General features: G+C 39.0%; 1 protein-coding gene across 2 annotated transcripts in view; it reads right to left on the reverse strand.

The window, feature by feature from the left end:
* The window catches only part of NECAB3 (N-terminal EF-hand calcium binding protein 3), a 135,323-nt gene that overhangs the window by 43,650 nt on the left and 72,771 nt on the right, over positions 1-18,902 (reverse strand). For both annotated transcript variants that reach the window (XM_058178362.1, XM_058178361.1), the window contains one exon: positions 15,870-15,978. In XM_058178362.1, coding sequence (XP_058034345.1) covers positions 15,870-15,978 — 109 coding nt within the window. The remainder of the gene's footprint in view (positions 1-15,869; positions 15,979-18,902) is intronic.

Below are 18,902 nucleotides of genomic sequence, written 5' to 3' on the forward strand. Positions count from 1 at the left end.
TATTTAAATCTGGTTATTATCGTATTTTCATTGTTTCAGTTATGGGGGCAGCTAAAAACCATTGGAATTTCATCAGCGCAAAAATTAGATTTAATAACAACAACAACAACAACAACAACAACAATAATAATAATAATAATAATAATAATAATAATAATAATAATAATAATAATGGATAGTGGATGTGGCAGTGCCTGGAGACAGCAGAAGAGAAGAGATAGAACTAGAGAAGCTAACAAAATACAAAGACCTACAAATAGAAATAGAATGACTATGGCAAAGGCAAGCAAGGGTAGTACCAATAGTAATAGGCACCTTGGGTGCAATCCCAAAACAACTGGAGCACCACTTGAAAGCCATAGGCATTGATAAATCTGCCATCAGACAATTGCAGAAGGCAGCTTTACTTGGAACAGCTTCCATCCTGTGACGATATCTGTAACACTGTCAAACATCCAGATTTGCCTATCCCAGGTCCTTGGTACGGACTCGATACAACAAAAAATGCCAAACCAGTCTGAACATCTGGCTGACTGTGCAATGATTAACAACAACAACAACAACAACAACAACAACAACAGAAAACTATTGGTGGCTTTTGTATCATGTTTCATTATTGAGTAGAACTAATGAGTATATCTCTTCGGCTCTAATCTGATACAATAACTGCTAAAGAATTCCGATTTTTAAGGTGCTCAAGGGCATGCTTTCTAGGACACGCTTTAATGACAAATAGAATCAGAAATATATTCTGGGAGCAGATTCAGAATATAAATTGGCATATTTTTCTACTTGATAAAATCTATTTACTTAGAATATTCAGTCAGCAATCATCACTGTGGGATTATAGCAAAAATGGAAGGTGTGTGTCTCTGCGGGGGCGTGAATAGAAGGAAATATTATGAATAGGCAGTCTAAAATATTTATCTTCCCAGATGTCAGCCTTTTCCCCAAAGGACTGGAGACACACTGGAAAGTATGAGACTCAGCCTTTCCATAATAATCTCAATGTTGCAATTTACTCTTTGCGTCCCATTATTTAGCCAACGTTCTTGTTATGTCTCAAAACAAGTCAGCAGTTGGCATTTCTTGAAAGCCAATCTCCTAGTGAAAATGAAACCAGCATGCTATTTTTCTTATTTTTCATTCATATTACAAACATCATACTAAATTAAAATGTATTCTATTTGGAGACTCTGCTCTTATTTATTTATGTATTTGTCAAATTTATATGGTCACCTATTTTACTGGATGTGACTCTGGCTGGTGTACGAAAATCAAATAAAACAACAGTATAACAATCATTATAAAAACAATAAAATATGGGTAATAATTATTATAAATTAAAATATTATTTAAAAAATTGGAATACTGTAGGAAAACTACAGATTGAGAGAGTAAACATATCAACCATTATAACGGAGCTACCTTAAAATATCATCGGTTCCCTGGGATTCCCAGGCCTGGTGACATAACCAGATCTTGAGGAACTTCTTGAACGTTAACAGAGATGGAACTAACTTTTGGAGGGAGAGGGTGACAAGTGCCATAAAAATCAGGAGATCTAGACAGTTCAAATAGGTGTAAAGATTTATTTATTATTGAGCTCTTGACAAGAGTTTGAACTCCTAGCAGTCAAGGAAAATCAGCAGGAAATAAGAGTAGAAGGAATTCAAGGTGGGCTGGACCTAGATCTTTGTGGGTGGAAAGGAATTCATGATTGATGATGTGTTTGGCCCCTCCCTCAGACTCAGCCTGGCCATTTCCTACAGAAGGTCACAGACTGTCTCCTCAGGTAGGCATCATGGCGGAGAAGAGCCACCTCTTGACTCATCATTCACAGATGTTACGTAGCATAGCATGCTTTCTGTGCCAGATCTTTCTGAGTTAAAATCATTTTCTTAATATGAGAAATGAGGCATAAGTTATATAGATACTCTATCCTTTTTCAGGGTAAGCTATGTGATGTAGAATACAGAAAAGAAACAAGAAACAAATAAGCAAAGAAACGGAAGCCATTTAATGAGACGATCATTTCTACGGTTTTTCAGGATTTCATCAATTCCATTCAGTCATGACTTTCTCAGTCTTACACTTCCTCTCAGCCTATTCATTCTCCCTTCCTTATAAGTAGTCCTTGACTTATGACCACAACTGAGACCAGAATCTCCATTTCTAAGCAAGGTGGTTGTTGGTGAGTTGTATCCAATTCTACGACCTTTATTTTTCCATGGTTGTTAAGCACATCACTGCAGTTGTTAAAGGAACAATATCATTATTAAGCAAATCTGCCTTCCCCCATTGACTTTGCTTGTCAGAAGCTGGATGGGAAAGTCACCAATGGTGATCACATGATCCAGGAGTCTGCAACTGTAAATACAGGCTGGTTGCCATATGCCCAGATTTTGATCACATGATTATGTCAGTTGTTAAGTGTGAGGATCCACTTATAGTAAGTCACTTTTTTCAGTGCCATCGTTACTTTGAATGGCCACTAAACAAAAGGTTTTAGTCAAGAACGACCTGTATTTCCTTTGAATTTGATTGCAATCCATTCTCTCTATTTGCCCAAGCTATTTCAATGAACTTCTTTCATACTGGACACATTTTTTTACTTCAGTCCGCATTCATTCAGGAGCCATTCATTATTGATTCTGTCTCTTCTTGATTTATCAAGCACACATTTTAAGTAACCATTTCCCATTGTGTTTAGCTTTTATATTTTTCTGATGTATCTAAGTTCATCTCCATTTTACAAAGTGGCCAGAAGCACATTCGTATGCATGCATAGCCATTTTTGCATATTTTGACATTCATTCCTCAACAACTTTTGTATTACGATTTGAACTTAAAATAACTTAAAATGCTAGTTTTTTCCATACCTAGTATTTTGTCAAGGTACAGAAGTCATCAACTTTTTTTTGTTTTTTTGACATTTATGACATTTATTTGTCATTAGCAAACACAACTATCTGGCTCTTTGATAAATTAATGTTCAGTTCCATATTGCTTGTGCATCATAGAATCTAACAGTCATAGGAATTATAGTATTAAGCTTCTTAATCAACAATGCAGAATCATTTGTACACACACTCACACACTCACACACATTTTTCCATGATCCCAAAAATGTTACTACAAATATTTTTATAAATTTATCCACAAATACTTTAATCAATCAAGTAGACATTTTATATCCACAGCTTATAGTACACTTGGTGTTGAATACTTAGCTATGCTTTTCACTTATTCTGATGCATGCTTTACATCATCATGAGCCAAGGTGGCACAGTGGTTAGAGTGCAGCACTGCAGGCTACTTCAGCTGACTGCTAGCTGCAGTTTGGCAGTTCAAATCTCATCAGCTCAAGGTTGACTCAGCCTTCCATCTTTCCGAGGTCAATAAAATGAGGACCCAGATTGTTGGGGGAAATATGCTGATTCTGTAAACCACTTAGAGCGGGCTGTAAAAGCACTATGAAGCGGTATATAAGTCTAAGTGCTATTGCTGTTGCTATCATAAAGAGCTATCACATTTAGCAATTAACCTTCAAGACTATATTTATACAAAATATTCCATAATGCAAGCCTATTTGTTTCATAATATGCGTTATCTGTATCAAGTATTATACAGTAAATGTGTACATGTTCAGTGTTTAGCAAAAGAGCAACAATTTGGTCCATATACCTTTGCCCAGCATAAAGCTGGCATGCACTTCCCAAACTCTATTTCCACCTCTTATATCTTTTCAGTTAGAATTCAGTTCCTAATCATTGGGTAAAGCTGTCTTGAGTCTTTCAATCACTTGGAGAATTAAGAGGCTCTTGAACATAGATATATCAGCAGAAGCATAGATTTGAATGCTGAGGAATTGTATGTATATGCTCATATATTCATACACACAATATCCGATATTAATATCCAAGGTGAGACAGTAGCTCCCAATTTTAGACATGAAAGGTGTCAGGAAAGTGACACCTTTCATTCTGCTTCGTTCAGGTCTCCATAGGCAACAATAGTAAAAAGTTAGTCACAGTAGCTTGTTTTTCTAAGGACATCAGCAGCCTGTCAGCGCCAATCATTCATTGGGAACAACCTTATTATGCTAATATAACTGAATGCTCTTAAACTCTCGGACTGGCTACAACAACTCTAACCTGGAGTCAGCATATACCTTTATTTGTTTTTCAGATGACCACTACTTGTTGCTAGAGATTGAGGTTAATTTAATCACTTTTGTAGAAATTCCTTCAAGCCAAGATTAAGGAATCATTAAGGGGAAGCTATGCTACTGCTCTGTGGGATGTGGTGTTTCAGAAGATATTGGAGTTGACATCATTGACAGAGAAATCCAGCTCTCAGGTATGCATGGAATATATACTGTTTTAAAAAGCCTACATCCCTATGAGCTATTAAAAAGATGCTGAATTTTTAGACATGTCTATTTCCTTTTTCTATTCACCTGAAAAAGTACATTGCTCCTAGGTGCTGCTATGCCACCTAAATTTAGATTTGTATTATGACAGGAAGGTATATTTTTGCCCCATTATTCAGATTCTCTTAAGTTCCTGTCATTCCTTTTTGTCATTTTTTTACTTCAGTCCGCATTCATTCAGGAGCCATTCATTATTGATTCTGTCTCTTCTTGATTTATCAAGCACACATTTTAAGTAACCATTTCCCATTGTGTTTAGCTTTTATATTTTTCTGATGTATCTAAGTTCATCTCCATTTTACAAAGTGGCCAGAAGCACATTCGTATGCATGCATAGCCATTTTTGCATATTTTGACATTCATTCCTCAACAACTTTTGTATTATGATTTGAACTTAAAATAACTTAAAATACTAGGTTTTTCCATACCTAGTATTTTGTCAAGGTACAGAAGTCATCAACTTTTTTTTGTTTTTTTGACATTTATGACATTTATTTGTCATTAGCAAACACAACTATCTGGTTCTTTGATAAATTAATGTTCAGTTCCATATTGCTTGTGCATCATAGAATCTAATAGTCATAGGAATTATAGTATTAAGCTTCTTAATCAACAATGCAGAATCATTTGTACACACACACACACACACACACACACACACACACACACATGTTTTTCCATGATCCCAACAATGTTACTACAAATATTTTTATAAATTTATCCACAAATACTTTAATCAATCAAGTAGACATTTTATATCCACAGCGTATAATACACTTGGTGTTGAACACTTAGCTATGCTTTTCACTTATTCTGATGCATGCTTTACATCATAATGAGCCAAGGTGGCACAGTGGTTAGAGTGCAGCACTGCAGGCTACTTCAGCTGACTGCTAGCTGCAGTTTGGCAGTTCAAATCTCATCAGCTCAAGGTTGACTCAGCCTTCCATCTTTCCAAGGTCAATAAAATGAGGACCCAGATTGTTGGGGGAAATATGCTGATTCTGTAAACCACTTAGAGCGGGCTGTAAAAGCACTATGAAGCGGTATATAAGTCTAAGTGCTATTGCTGTTGCTATCATAAAGAGCTATCACATTTAGCAATTAACCTTCAAGACTATATTTATACAAAATATTCCATAATGCAAGCCTATTTGTTTCATAATATGCGTTATCTGTATCAAGTATTATACAGTAAATGTGTACATGTTCAGTGTTTAGCAAAAGAGCAACAATTTGGTCCATATACCTTTATTTGTTTTTCAGATGACCACTACTTGTTGCTAGAGATTGAGGTTAATTTAATCACTTTTGTAGAAATTCCTTCAAGCCAAGATTAAGGAATCATTAAGGGAAGCTATGCTACTGCTCTGTGGGATGTGGTGTTTCAGAAGATATTGGAGTTGACATCATTGACAGAGAAATCCAGCTCTCAGGTATGCATGGAATATATACTGTTTTAAAAGCCTACATCCCTATGAGCTATTAAAAGATGCTGAATTTTTAGACATGAAAGGTGTCAGGAAAGTGACACCTTTCATTCTGCTTCGTTCAGGTCTCCATAGGCAACAATAGTAAAAAGTTAGTCACAGTAGCTTGTTTTTCTAAGGACATCAGCAGCCTGTCAGCGCCAATCATTCATTGGGAACAACCTTATTATGCTAATATAACTGAATGCTCTTAAACTCTCGGACTGGCTACAACAACTCTAACCTGGAGTCAGCATATACCTTTATTTGTTTTTCAGATGACCACTACTTGTTGCTAGAGATTGAGGTTAATTTAATCACTTTTGTAGAAATTCCTTCAAGCCAAGATTAAGGAATCATTAAGGGGAAGCTATGCTACTGCTCTGTGGGATGTGGTGTTTCAGAAGATATTGGAGTTGACATCATTGACAGAGAAATCCAGCTCTCAGGTATGCATGGAATATATACTGTTTTAAAAAGCCTACATCCCTATGAGCTATTAAAAAGATGCTGAATTTTTAGACATGTCTATTTCCTTTTTCTATTCACCTGAAAAAGTACATTGCTCCTAGGTGCTGCTATGCCACCTAAATTTAGATTTGTATTATGACAGGAAGGTATATTTTTGCCCCATTATTCAGATTCTCTTAAGTTCCTGTCATTCCTTTTTGTCATTTTTTTTTACTTTTCTGAAGTCAGGATATCCTAGGGTGCTTCCAGATGTTTGTTTTTTAAGGGAGGGGGGCACAGATGTGTTATTTTTGACCTATAATAATAATAATGGGTTTTTTAAAAATCTTTCTTCTTATCAGATATACATTCAAAAGCCATCAGAAAGAGAAAAATGCAATAGCTGCAAAATTATTTCTGAGTGTAACCTTATAAATTGTCTTAGAAATGATGTCTTTGCACAAGGCTGTATGTGTTGTGGGAGGAGGGTGCAGTGGGTGGCAGATGACACAAGCTAAGGTTCAGATGTATTTTTTTAAAGTCCTGAACTGTGTTAAATTAAGCTTATTTTGGAATTTGTTATAGAATTTATAGCTTTCCCAATTCAAAGTGCTAGGAAACTATGTTATCAAATTTCGGAAATCATTTCATGGTCCAACTGGTGGTGGTTCTGGGGTCACAAAAAAGGAATGGGGAGCTGCATTTAACCAGAGGTTACAAGCTGCTTCTCCCTGGCTTGAAGATATTGGAGTTGACATCATTGACAGAGAAATCCAGCTCTCAGGTATGCATGGAATATATACTGTTTTAAAAAGCCTACATCCCTATGAGCTATTAAAAAGATGCTGAATTTTTAGAGATGTCTATTTCCTTTTTCTATTCACCTGAAAAAGTACATTGCTCCTAGGTGCTGCTATGCCACCTAAATTTAGATTTGTATTATGACAGGAAGGTATATTTTTGCCCCATTATTCAGATTCTCTTAAGTTCCTGTCATTCCTTTTTGTCATTTTTTACTTTTCTGAAGTCAGGATATCCTAGGGTGCTTCCAGATGTTTTTTTTTAAGGGAGGGGCACAGATGTATTTTTTAAAGTCCTGAACTGTGTTAAATTGCTTATTTTGAATTTTCGGCGGAAGGTTCCATCAGGTTTTGGAACAGCCCTGGTGCCACACTAACCCCAAATTGCAATCGGGTGCACTTGAATGCCCCCCTGTGCGTCACAATCGTTTGGGCTTCGGCTGTGCGGGCGTCTACTGGCAGTTGTTGGTAGGCTTGGGCCAAGTCTAACTTTGCAAAGACTTGCCCTTGCCCCAAGGAGTGCAACAAATGTTGCACCACGGAACCGGTAGCGCTTTTCTGTAAGGCTTTGTTAAGCGTCGCCTTGTAGTCAGCGCAAATTCTAATTGACCCGTCCGGTTTGATGGGGGTGACGATTGGCGTCTCCCACTTTGCGTGATCGACTGGCACCAAAATCCCCTGATTTATGAGCTTGTCCAGCTCCTTATCAATTTTTGGTTTTAGGGCAAAAGGGACTCTCCTCGCCTTAAGCCTAATGGGGCTACCTGGGGGTCTAAGTTGAAGGAAATAGGGGTCCCCTTGTACTTGCCCAGGCAGTCCTTGAAGACATCTTCGAACTCGTTAAAGAGAATGTCTTTCAAATTGCAGTCACTTCTGTAGATGCCAGTCACTCCCATGCCCAGGGCACGAAACCAGTCTAGTCCCAACAGACTGGGCAGAGTTCCTTCGGCGATCGTGATGGGCAGGGTCTTTTGTGAGGGCCGTGCTCGACTCGGACGGAGGTGGTCCCTCGAACAGGGATGCGATTCCCTGGTAGTCGTGGACTCGTAGCCGCTGTGCTTGCAGATGGCGCGCTTGACGGACGGCAGCGACTTCGCCAAAGTGTCCCAGGACATGATGGTGATCGCTGATCCGTGTCTACTTCAAGCCTGCACCGTACTCCCTCGATCTTGGGCTTTGTGAAAATCTTCTTTTCCACTTTGGTTGAGGCGCGCCTATAATGACAGTCGTTTGGTTAGACTTGGCGCCTTTCTTGTTTGAACCAATCGCGGGCCGCCTTTCCGGTTCCGCGTTTGATTGGCCGATTTGAATTTTCGGCGGAAGGTTGGGCGCTCTGCAAACCTGAGCTAAGTGTCCTTTCTTCCCACACCGGCATGTTGCGTCTTTAAACCTGCAGCGTTGGCGCTGATGCTGCCCTCCGCAGCTTCCGCACTCGTCACGGTCCTCAGTGTCGCGTTTCTCGGTCCGCAGACCCTTCCTCATCCTCGCCTCACCTTGATTCGGACTGAATCTCCTCCTGGTGTACTGGCGTTGGCTTTGCGCCGCCTTTGGATTGAAGAGGCTTTTGCAGAGTCTCTGCTGCTTTAGTAGACATTTCGTGTGCTCTGGCCTCGCCCAGAGCGGTGGCTAGTGTCAGGTTGCTCCTGGCTAGCAGTCGTCGCCGTGGCGGATGTCCTTGACCCCTCGGATGAGTTGCTCGAGTAGCACCTCGTCTAAGTCTCGGTATCCGCAGTCCTTGGGCGCTCTTCTTAGCGCCATGTAGTCACCGATGGACTCGCCTCCATCTGTCTCGTTCTCAATTCAAACCGCTGCACGTATTTGGACGGGCGTGCGAAATGGTTCTTCAGCAAAGTCTGCAGAGTCGGCCACGATACCGATTGTATCGGCGTTGGCTCTGCCAGGGCTTCCGCAATCTCGACACTCGGCCCGCAATGGCTTAGGAAGTAAGCCCGCTTGCGGTTATCAGGATCCCCTGTAGTTCGTTGGCTTCTAGAAAGCTTTAAACGGGTCATCATATGTTCCCCATTTCTCCTGCCCGGGTTGTATGCGCGGTGGCGTGTTTGCCATTTCCGCGTTTCTGCCCTGAGTTTGCTGGGTTCGGAACTAGCGTGCTTCAGCTCGGTTCTGGTTCTCCTTAGCCTCGAGATCCCACCTTCGTCGCCAATGTTAAGTTCGGGAAGTAACGAGGCTGGAGACCAGGGTAGTGACAACAGCTCTTTAATATATGGTGAACCCAGCAACAGGCTGGGGGAAAAACCTCTCCTTTTATACAGTTCTGCTGGAGGCTTCGTCCAATCAGCAACGTGCTGATTTCCCGCTCAAATATTTAAAGGCACAACTGTTAATACATAACAATAGATGGTTTGAAATCCCTTGAAAGCAACCTCCCTCGTATTGCTGGCTGGGGATGATAGGACTTCTACAGCACAAGAGTGCTTGAATCCTTAATTCAGACTGAATTCAGACATGACATGCATTGTTCATTTCTGAAATAACAGAACAAGATTTTTCAAAGAGCAAACTTAGAAAGTTTTCAAACTTAGAGATCTTTCATGTTACCAACATTCTAAAAGACTAAAACAGTGTCTGTAATTCACTAATTCAGCAGATTTTAAAGCATTGCAATACCTTTTGGTTATTTATTTTCCACGTTTCACACACTTTAGTATCTAAATGTTGCTCCCCTAAACATGAATGGTCTATAAAACCACATATGATATAACCTCCTCCTAATGTTTCATTTTCTTTAAAAATAACAAGGGAAGCAAACAATAATGCATCAAACATCACTATAAGTTGTTTTTAGGTCACCTGTTTAAATATACTGCAGATGGCCAATACCATCTTAAAAGAGGCATTCCTTTAAGTGAGAAACCAAGAATGCATCTTTTCTCATATTCATAGGCAAACATCAACAAATATATTTATGTTTTTTGTTTTGGAAAACAAAACTGTTCCTTCACATATACAAACATCTGCCTGCAGTTGATACATGGATCAACCAATCATTGAAATTCCACTACGTTAGAACTATACAATTAGCCGATGAACATATATTTAATTGAAGAGTGCTGCTGTTTTCTAGAATTGACTCCAGAACGGAACTGCTTTAATTCTTGTGATCACTGTGATATTCTAGATTTTTACAACCCGGATCTACTAGCCCTACCACTTAATAAAGAGAAATGTTACTGGAACTTAGAGACAGAATTCCAACCTTAATGTTACAATTTGAAATTAAGTTCCTAAACACAGAAGTGTTGCTGCCAGCCAGAATAGACAAGACTGTATTGGACTTTCAATGGCTAATAGCCATAATGGCTTAATATGTCTTCTGGAATGAGAGTCATGTTGCTGGGAATATGAATATATGAAGGGGAATTCTAATTTCTTGGTTTCCTACAGATGAGCATCTGGCTGGCCATGCAGTTACAGGACTATTCAATATGGTTTTCCTTATAGAATAGAATAGAATAGAATTTTATTGGCCAAGTGTGATTGGACACACAAGGAATTTGTCTTGGTGCATATGCTCTCAGTGTACATAAAAGAAAAGATACGTTCATCAAGGTACAACATTTACAACACAATTGATGATCAATATATCAATATAAATCATAAGGATTGCCAGCAACAAGTTATAGTCATACAGTCATAAGTGGAAAGAGATTGGTGATGGGAACTATGAAACGATTAATAGTAGTGCAGATTCAGTAAATAGTCTGACAGTGTTGAGGGAATTATTTGTTTAGCAGAGTGATGGCCTTCGGGAAAAAACTGTTCTTGTGTCTAGTTGTTCTGGTGTGCAGTGCTCTATAGCGTCGTTTTGAGGGTAGGAGTTGAAACAGTTTATGTCCAGGATGCGAGGGATCTGCAAATATTTTCACGGCCCTCTTCTTGATTCGTGCAGTATACAAGTCCTCAATGGAAGGCAGGTTGGTAGCAATTATTTTTTCTGCAGTTCTAATTATCCTCTGAAGTCTGTGTTTTTCTTGTTGGGTTGCAGAACCGAACCAGACAGTTATAGAGGTGCAAATGACAGACTCAATAATTCCTCTGTAGAATTGGATTATTTGATTTTGACTTGGGATGGGCAGTGTTTACTGATTCTTACTTCCCAGCTGAGTTTTAGTACGATTCAGTGATAAAGGATAAATAAATTTTCTGGTGTGAATCAGGGGTGGGTTCTATTTACCTTTACTACCAGTTCGCAATGGGGCCGCACGGGCTTCTGCACATGCACAGAAGCTTCCTGATGACATCAGGGTCGGTGGCTGGAGCCCCCCACTGGTTTTACTACTGGTTCTTGCAAACCGGGGGTTGGGGGGGGCAATCCACCACTGGTGTGAATTGAATAAAGGCAACTCCCCCCCCATCCCCGCAAAAAAAGCTTCTGTTCCCTGAGTCAAAAGCAGAATTTCCATTCCAGGCTTAAATTGCAAGCCTTTATGTTTATAGGCATTAGTTAAGGTCATATATGATTGTTCAGCAAAACAGTTGCTCTCTTCAGAACTACTACCAGTAGCAATTTTTGCTCCCAAGGCAGTAACAACTAACCGACTGATTCCAAATAATGTTTGCAATGTATAGACATCAAAGGTAAACGAGTCAGTTCTGTGGATGGGCTTTCCACACCAACAGATACCCAAGAGACAAAACTGCTTGTTAGTACAGTATAGCAGCCAGTAAGGTTGATATCAAGGAGATGGCTGAATTCACACTGCATCTGAGAATTTACCAGTACCTGAAACCTATATGGAGATATATATGGAGACAGCAGCATGCCCTACTCTAAAGGCCAGCTTTATATTAACTCTGCAGGATATAATAATTGAAGTTTCACCCAACAATATTTTGGAGAAGCTGTTTGATAAGTGATAAAATTAAAAAAAAAAATCTTTTGAGTTGTGCAGCTTAAAAACCCAATGAATAAATAAAATGTGAGAGGGGAAGGGGAAAACTTTTTTAGATATTCAAAACAGTCTTTTGTATTCTAGTCAGGCTGTAATTTTTCAGATCTTTGAATTTGAGACGTCTCTGATTTTGATAATTATACACATCTTTTTTTTTCTTTGCAGACACAAGGCTTTGAAAGCTTTTAAAAAATCTACAACCGATCCGATCAGAGACAACAAAAGTGTGCAGTTGCAGCCTGAGAGTTTTTGTAAAAATAACAGAATAAAATGGAACAGAATATTTAAGGTTATTCTAAACCAGTTTCTTTCAGCCTTCTCTCAACTCACAGAATTCTGCAATGGGTATGGCTAGAGAAAAAAGGAAAAGAGAGAAGCATACAAGACAAGCAATGCCCTTGTTGAGAACTTGACTGTTTCTTTATTAATTATGTAAATATACATTTCGTATTGAAAGTGTGTTTTTCCTTCAAAATGTGTCTACAGTTTTGCTATCTTGGGCATCCTACTTTCCTTTTCTTTCTTTATTGATGATGCTTTTTCAGGAGGCAACTGGACTTTCTTGTTTTTTTCTTTTGAAGACCTTTTGCTTCTCATCCAAGAAGCTTCTTCAGCTCTGACAGGATAGTGAGGAATTGAAAGATTTATATTCTTTGCAAACAGCTGGTCATTTTAGAGGTTTTTGAAGCACTTGGAGGTTTATCTGTGTCCTCAGAGTCACCTGAGTAGTGCTCTGGTTCTTGAAGTCCGCAATTTTTCCTCTGGAAATCCATTCCTACTGAGAATTCTAATACCAAGTTAAAGCTAAATTATAATCTATCTATAGCAGTGTTGGTGAACCTTTTCGGCACTAAGTGCCAAAATAGGAGTGCACGTGCTCATGCAGGGGAACACCAGAAACCAGAAGAGCAGCTCCCTGGTGTGCATGTGTGCACTGGGAAACTGAGCTTCCAGTTTCCAGTGTGCACATGCACGCCTGTCACCTGGTCTTCCAGTTTCTGGCACACATGTGTGTGCAAAGACCAGCTGGCTGTGTGCACCAGAACCTGGAAAAGCAACAGGTGATAGCTGGCATGCCTGGAGAGATGGCTCTGCATGCCACTTCCAGCATGCGTGCCATAGGTTTGCCATCACGGATCTATAGAGTTTGGGGGGAAGAGGAGACTCTGTTTCTTTTCCCCCTCCTGTACATTAAAGCATACTCAGTCATTTACAGAGGATTATTTGCATACAGGTTACCCAGGTAAGTAACCAAAATACTTTCAGCATGTCAATTGTCCCACTGGAGACAAGAATACTTTAGACCATTGCTACACAACACTAAAAGATGCTTATCAGTCTTTACCACGAGCAGCTGTAGGACACTGATCATTGCATGATTCACCTTGTACCTGCTTACAAAGGCAAAGACTTAAAACCACAAAACCAACAATTAAATCAATGAAGACTTGGACTGAGGAGTCAAAGCTACAGGCCTGCCTTGACTGCACTGATTGGAATATTTTTGAAGATACCTCTGCAGACCTGAATGAACTCACAGATACTGTAACATCATATGTCAGCTTCTGTGAAGACCTATGTGTACCAACCAGGAACTTGTGAATATATAGTAACAACAAACCTTGGTTCACAGCTAAACTTAAGCAGCTATGTCATTCCAAAGAGGAAGCCTACAGAAAAGGTGATAAAATGCTGTACAATCAGGCCAGAAATGTATTAACAAGGGAGATCAGAGCAGCAAAAAGAAGCTGCTCTGAAAAACTGAAGAATCAGTTCAAATGAACCAGCAAACATGTGGAAAACTCTTAAAAATATCACTGGCTACAGCAAACCTCCTTTCCAGGCTGAAGGAAATCAACAACTGGCAGATGACCTGAATGTGTTTTACTGCAGGTTTGAAAGAAAACTACAGCCATCTACTCCATACCCCCCATCTCAGACACACCAACAACAGCTAAGCCTCCTACAACTGACCCCATCCCATTGTGTTCACAACCCCTAGAGATCACAGAAAAGGAAGTGCAAGACCTATTTCACAGGCGAAAGCCAGGAAAAGCTCCAGGCCCAGACAAGATAATTTCTTGCTTAAAAGTCTGTGCTGACCAATTGGCCCTCATCTTCACCTGAATTTTCAATAAATTGCTAGAGATTTGCTATATTTCCTTTTTGCTTCAAATGCTCTACTATCATCCCAGTGCCGAAGAAGCCCACCATCAAGGAACTGAATGACTACAGACTAGTTGCTCTAACATCTGTAGTCATGAAAACCTTTGAAAGACTAGTGCTGTCTCACTTGAAAACCAGCACGGATCCATTGTTAGACCCCTTGCAATTTGCATACTGATCAAATAGATCAACAGATGATGCTGTTAATATGGCTCTGCACTACATCCTACAACATATTGAATCTCCAAAGACCTATGCAAGGGTCCTCTTTGTAAACTTTAGTTCAGCATTCAATACCATCATCTTCTAACTAAGCTAAACTAGCTAGGGGTACCTGGACACACTTGTAAATGGATCATAAGCTTCCTAATAGACAGGAAGCAGCAGGTGAAACTAAGCAGAATCACATCAGATACCTGTACGATTAAAAGATAAAAATAGGAATACATTGCCAAAATCAAATTGAAATAAAAAAACAGAAAAATTGTCCAGAAAAAAATAAAGAGACTAGATGGTATGCATAGATGGAGAAACAAGGCATAAGAAAACAATCACCACTTAGAAGCATCCAAACTATTTTAAAAAAACAACTGTAAGAATGGGTTAATTTGCCTTCAATCTCTTGATCTGCCAGAGAAATGTGTTTAAATTTCTTAATTATTGTCTACAATAAAAGTAAATATATATTGCTGGAAAGACTAGTGGCTAGGCAACTGTGAATTGTTCTAATTCAGGTCTTACTTCTGCTGTGAATTCAGTAGATGCTACAGGCAGTCCATTTTATCTTAAAATCCTCATATGTGATATGGGACTTACTGAGATTGATTAAATCATTTGTTATGCTATAGCTGTAATAAGCAGAATTATTGCTTGCATATCCCATAGATAATTTACATATTATTTTAATGTGCCCTTGGACAAAAATAGCAAATCTGATTTTGATTCATGGAATTCAGGCATACTGCTGTGAAGTTAACGTGCTATTTTACTTACGATCAGACTGGACTATTCTTAAAACAACATGAATTTTCAGGTCAAATTTCTTCCTCAAAATCAGTAGTGCTTCTGTTTTCATATAAAACAGCCATATAAATTCTTTAGACAAAATGTATTGCAGGTTTACTGAATTATTAAATCGTACCATTATAAATCTGATGGAAAGAGAAGGTCATTGAGCATAAAACTTGAGACTAAACCAAAAGCAGTTTCTTCAGCATATTTTGGTGAATATATTCTGTATTTTGGAATTTTAAAAAGGCAAGATGAACTTAAATACAATGAAAACATTGCGTGAAGCATGAGATGCAAAATCATCCAACTCATCATAAAATGCTTGTATTTCTGCTAACTGCATACCATTGTTTGCTTAAGGATTTTTCTAGCAACTGAAAGCAAACCAGGGAAAAATTCTATCCACAAAATTTACATCCTCTTTCCTTTTCGTAAATGGCAGCTGCTTTTTAGAATTTCAAATAGGTATCTTTGCAATCCTTCTGAGAATGCAAATGATTAAGCCAAGAACTTTTTGCAGGAAAAATCTGTGATCTGCTATAAAGCTATGGTTGTTTCCAAGAAGGGCTTTGGTTAAGTACACGTCATTTCTTTAAACTCCTAGATTATCCATCCCATTACTTACCCTGAATGATGCCTGTCAATATCATTGAACAGTTTCCACAATTCCTCAGAGTTGAGGATGCCATCAGCACAACACTTCTTAAACTCTTCAAATGACAGCTTCCCGTCATCTACATTTAAATAAAGACATGGAATAATTATATTTTTCTGAAAAGAGAACAGGATGACCTCTCTACCTAGTATGCTATATATGATTTAATACAACATATTCTATGGCAGGAAAACATGATGAAACCCCAGGTCAGGTAAGAATTAATAAGCCTCTGTTTAGCAACAATGATTGGGGCAAAGTATCCTCCCTTCAGGGTGACTGAGGGATCCCAAGTCAAACTGCAGATCACATCTTGACTGGCTATAAACTGAGGTTATATATCACTCCAGTATCTGATTTCTTTTAATAGGGATAGTCCTCAACTTATGACCACAATTGAACCCAAAATTCATGTTGCTAAGTGAGACATTTGTTAAGTGAGTTTTGCCCCATTCTACAATTATTCATGTCACAGTTGTTAAGTGAATCACTTCAGTTATTAATTTAGTAACCCAATTGTTAAGTGAATCTGGTTTCCCCATTGACTTTGCTTGTCAAAAAGTCACAAAAGGAGATCAAATGACCCCGAGTCACTGTGATGGTCATAAATATGAGCCAATTGTTCAGCATCCAAATTTTGATCACATGACCGTGGGAATATTGCAACAGTCGTAAGTGTGAAAAAAGATCATGAGTTACTTCAGTGATGTTGTAACTCTGAAGGGTCTCTAAATGAACTGTTCTAAATCAAGGACTACATACATAAGCAATGCTGTGCTTCAGTGATTAGATGGCATACCAAGACGTTGGTATTTGAACATAGATCTTCTTAACATTTATATTTTTTTAGCTTCTACTGATCTAGTTGAAATGTTAATATATATTGCTAGTCCATGTATGATATGCCATACACTAAATAAATAATAAATAGCAACAAAGATCCATTTGGAAATGTCAGTGATTCGGGGCTATCCATAAGTCATAGTGTCTACATCATAATATATGAGTGTGGAAATCATTCATACCAGGGCTGTCAAACTCGTGGCCTGGATGCATCACATGCTGACCACACCCATGCCCGGTTTAGAGGAGGGGGAAAAAGTCATGATGTGTCATGTGACACCACTGTGACGTCGCGAGTTTTACACCCCTGATTCATACCAACAATGGCAGTAGCACATGTAGGTGATTCAGGACCAAAAGGAAGAGCAAAAGGTTTTATCAATTAGATTACTATTCTGAAGCATTACTTTGGCAAGAGCCTTGAATTGGGAGAAAAATTCATTTGGTTTATGCTTTGGAACGACTCCATGAACTTGAGCATAGTTGTGGTTCTCTTTCAATCTTTACATTTCTGAAAATGTTGATGCACTGCTTACAACAAATGCAGATAAAATGTAAGCGTATGCTACGATCTGCTGTAATCTACTATTATACAAAGATAAAGGTTTCCCTGTCTAGTTATGTCTGACTCCAGGATGTGGTGCTCATCTCCATTTCTTGGCAGAGGGAGCCAGCATTATCTGAAGACATTTTCTGTGGTCATGGCTTTGATGTATAGCCACACGGCTATACATCAAAGGCACAAGGAATGCTGTTACTTTCCCACTGAAGTGGTATCTATTAATCTACTTAAGCCAGTGGTTCTCAACCTTTATAGTGCTGCGACCCCTTTAATGCAATTCCCCATGATGTGGCAACCCCTTTAATACAATTCCCCACGATGTGGCGACCCCCAACTGTAAAATTATTTTCGTTTTGAATTTAGCGCGCCTGAAGCCATATTGGCTAGCGATCTGAACTGCTTGCTATTGTCTTGAGGACGGAGGCATTAAAGCAGAGACTCCTCCCCTATTAAGTTTATCGCGCCTGAAGCCAGATTAGGCTAGCGATTGGGAGTGATTGCAGCTGGCTTGAGAGGGAGACATCAGAGCAAAGATTTCTCTCTTTTTTAATTGATCGCGCCTGAAGCTGAATTCGGCTAGCGATTTGAAGAGCCTGCAGCTGGCTTGTGGAGTCAACCATTGGAGCGCGATTCTTCAACTCGCAAGTATACTTCCCATATTTCCGATGGTCTTAGGCGACCCCTGGCAAATCGTCATTCAACCTCCAACAGGGTCCTGACCCACAGGTTGAGAACCGCTGACTTAAGCCATGGTGGTGCAGTGGTTAGAGTGCAGTACTGCAGGCTACTTCTGCTGACTGATGGCTGCCTGCAATCTTAGAGTTCAGATCTCACCAGGCTCAAGGTTGACTGAGCCTTCCATCCTTCCAAGGTGGGTAAAATGAGGACCCAAATTGTTGAGAGCAATATGCTGACTCTGTAAATTGCTTAAAGTGGGCTGTAAAGCACTGTAAAGTGGTATATAAGTCTAAGTACTATTGCTATTGCTACTCACATTTTCATGCTTTCAAACTGCCAGGTGGGCAGATGCAAAAATAAAAAAATAATATAAAATCAGTGTAAACACTACTTTTTAAAAATACATCTTGGTAACACAGCAGATTACAGTACAGCTAGAGGTGTCTATAGAGCTGGGCAAATGCTGATATGTACATCATGATATCATCACACCAGTCATGTGACTTATGTATTTGCATCAGACATCATGTCACATGTACTAAGTGGTATTATTTGCATTATGATGTCATGATGTGTTGTCATTTTGAGGTCCTTGTAGCTTGTTACTGATTTTCTTGAGTTTGGTCTGCTTTCTTCTTAAGATGGAACTTCCTGTTAATAAACAAATAGGTGCAAACATAGGATCATGAAGCTTAGGTTAAAATTCACCCCTGAACATGTTAAATAAGATTGGTCTCAGTTTTCCAGTTAAAAATTGGGGATATCATGACAAGTGTGGTGTGGAACAAAATAGAAAAGCAAAATATATTTAAAATGAAGCAAACATGAATTGTGAAATGGATTTCATCAAAGCCAACTTTGCATAAAACAACATATAAGTCATAAAGTTCTGAGCAATTTCTTGGGAGTGAGAGGGATGG

Source organism: Ahaetulla prasina, chromosome 3 (assembly GCF_028640845.1).
Source record: "Ahaetulla prasina isolate Xishuangbanna chromosome 3, ASM2864084v1, whole genome shotgun sequence".
Taxonomy (NCBI): domain Eukaryota; kingdom Metazoa; phylum Chordata; class Lepidosauria; order Squamata; family Colubridae; genus Ahaetulla; species Ahaetulla prasina.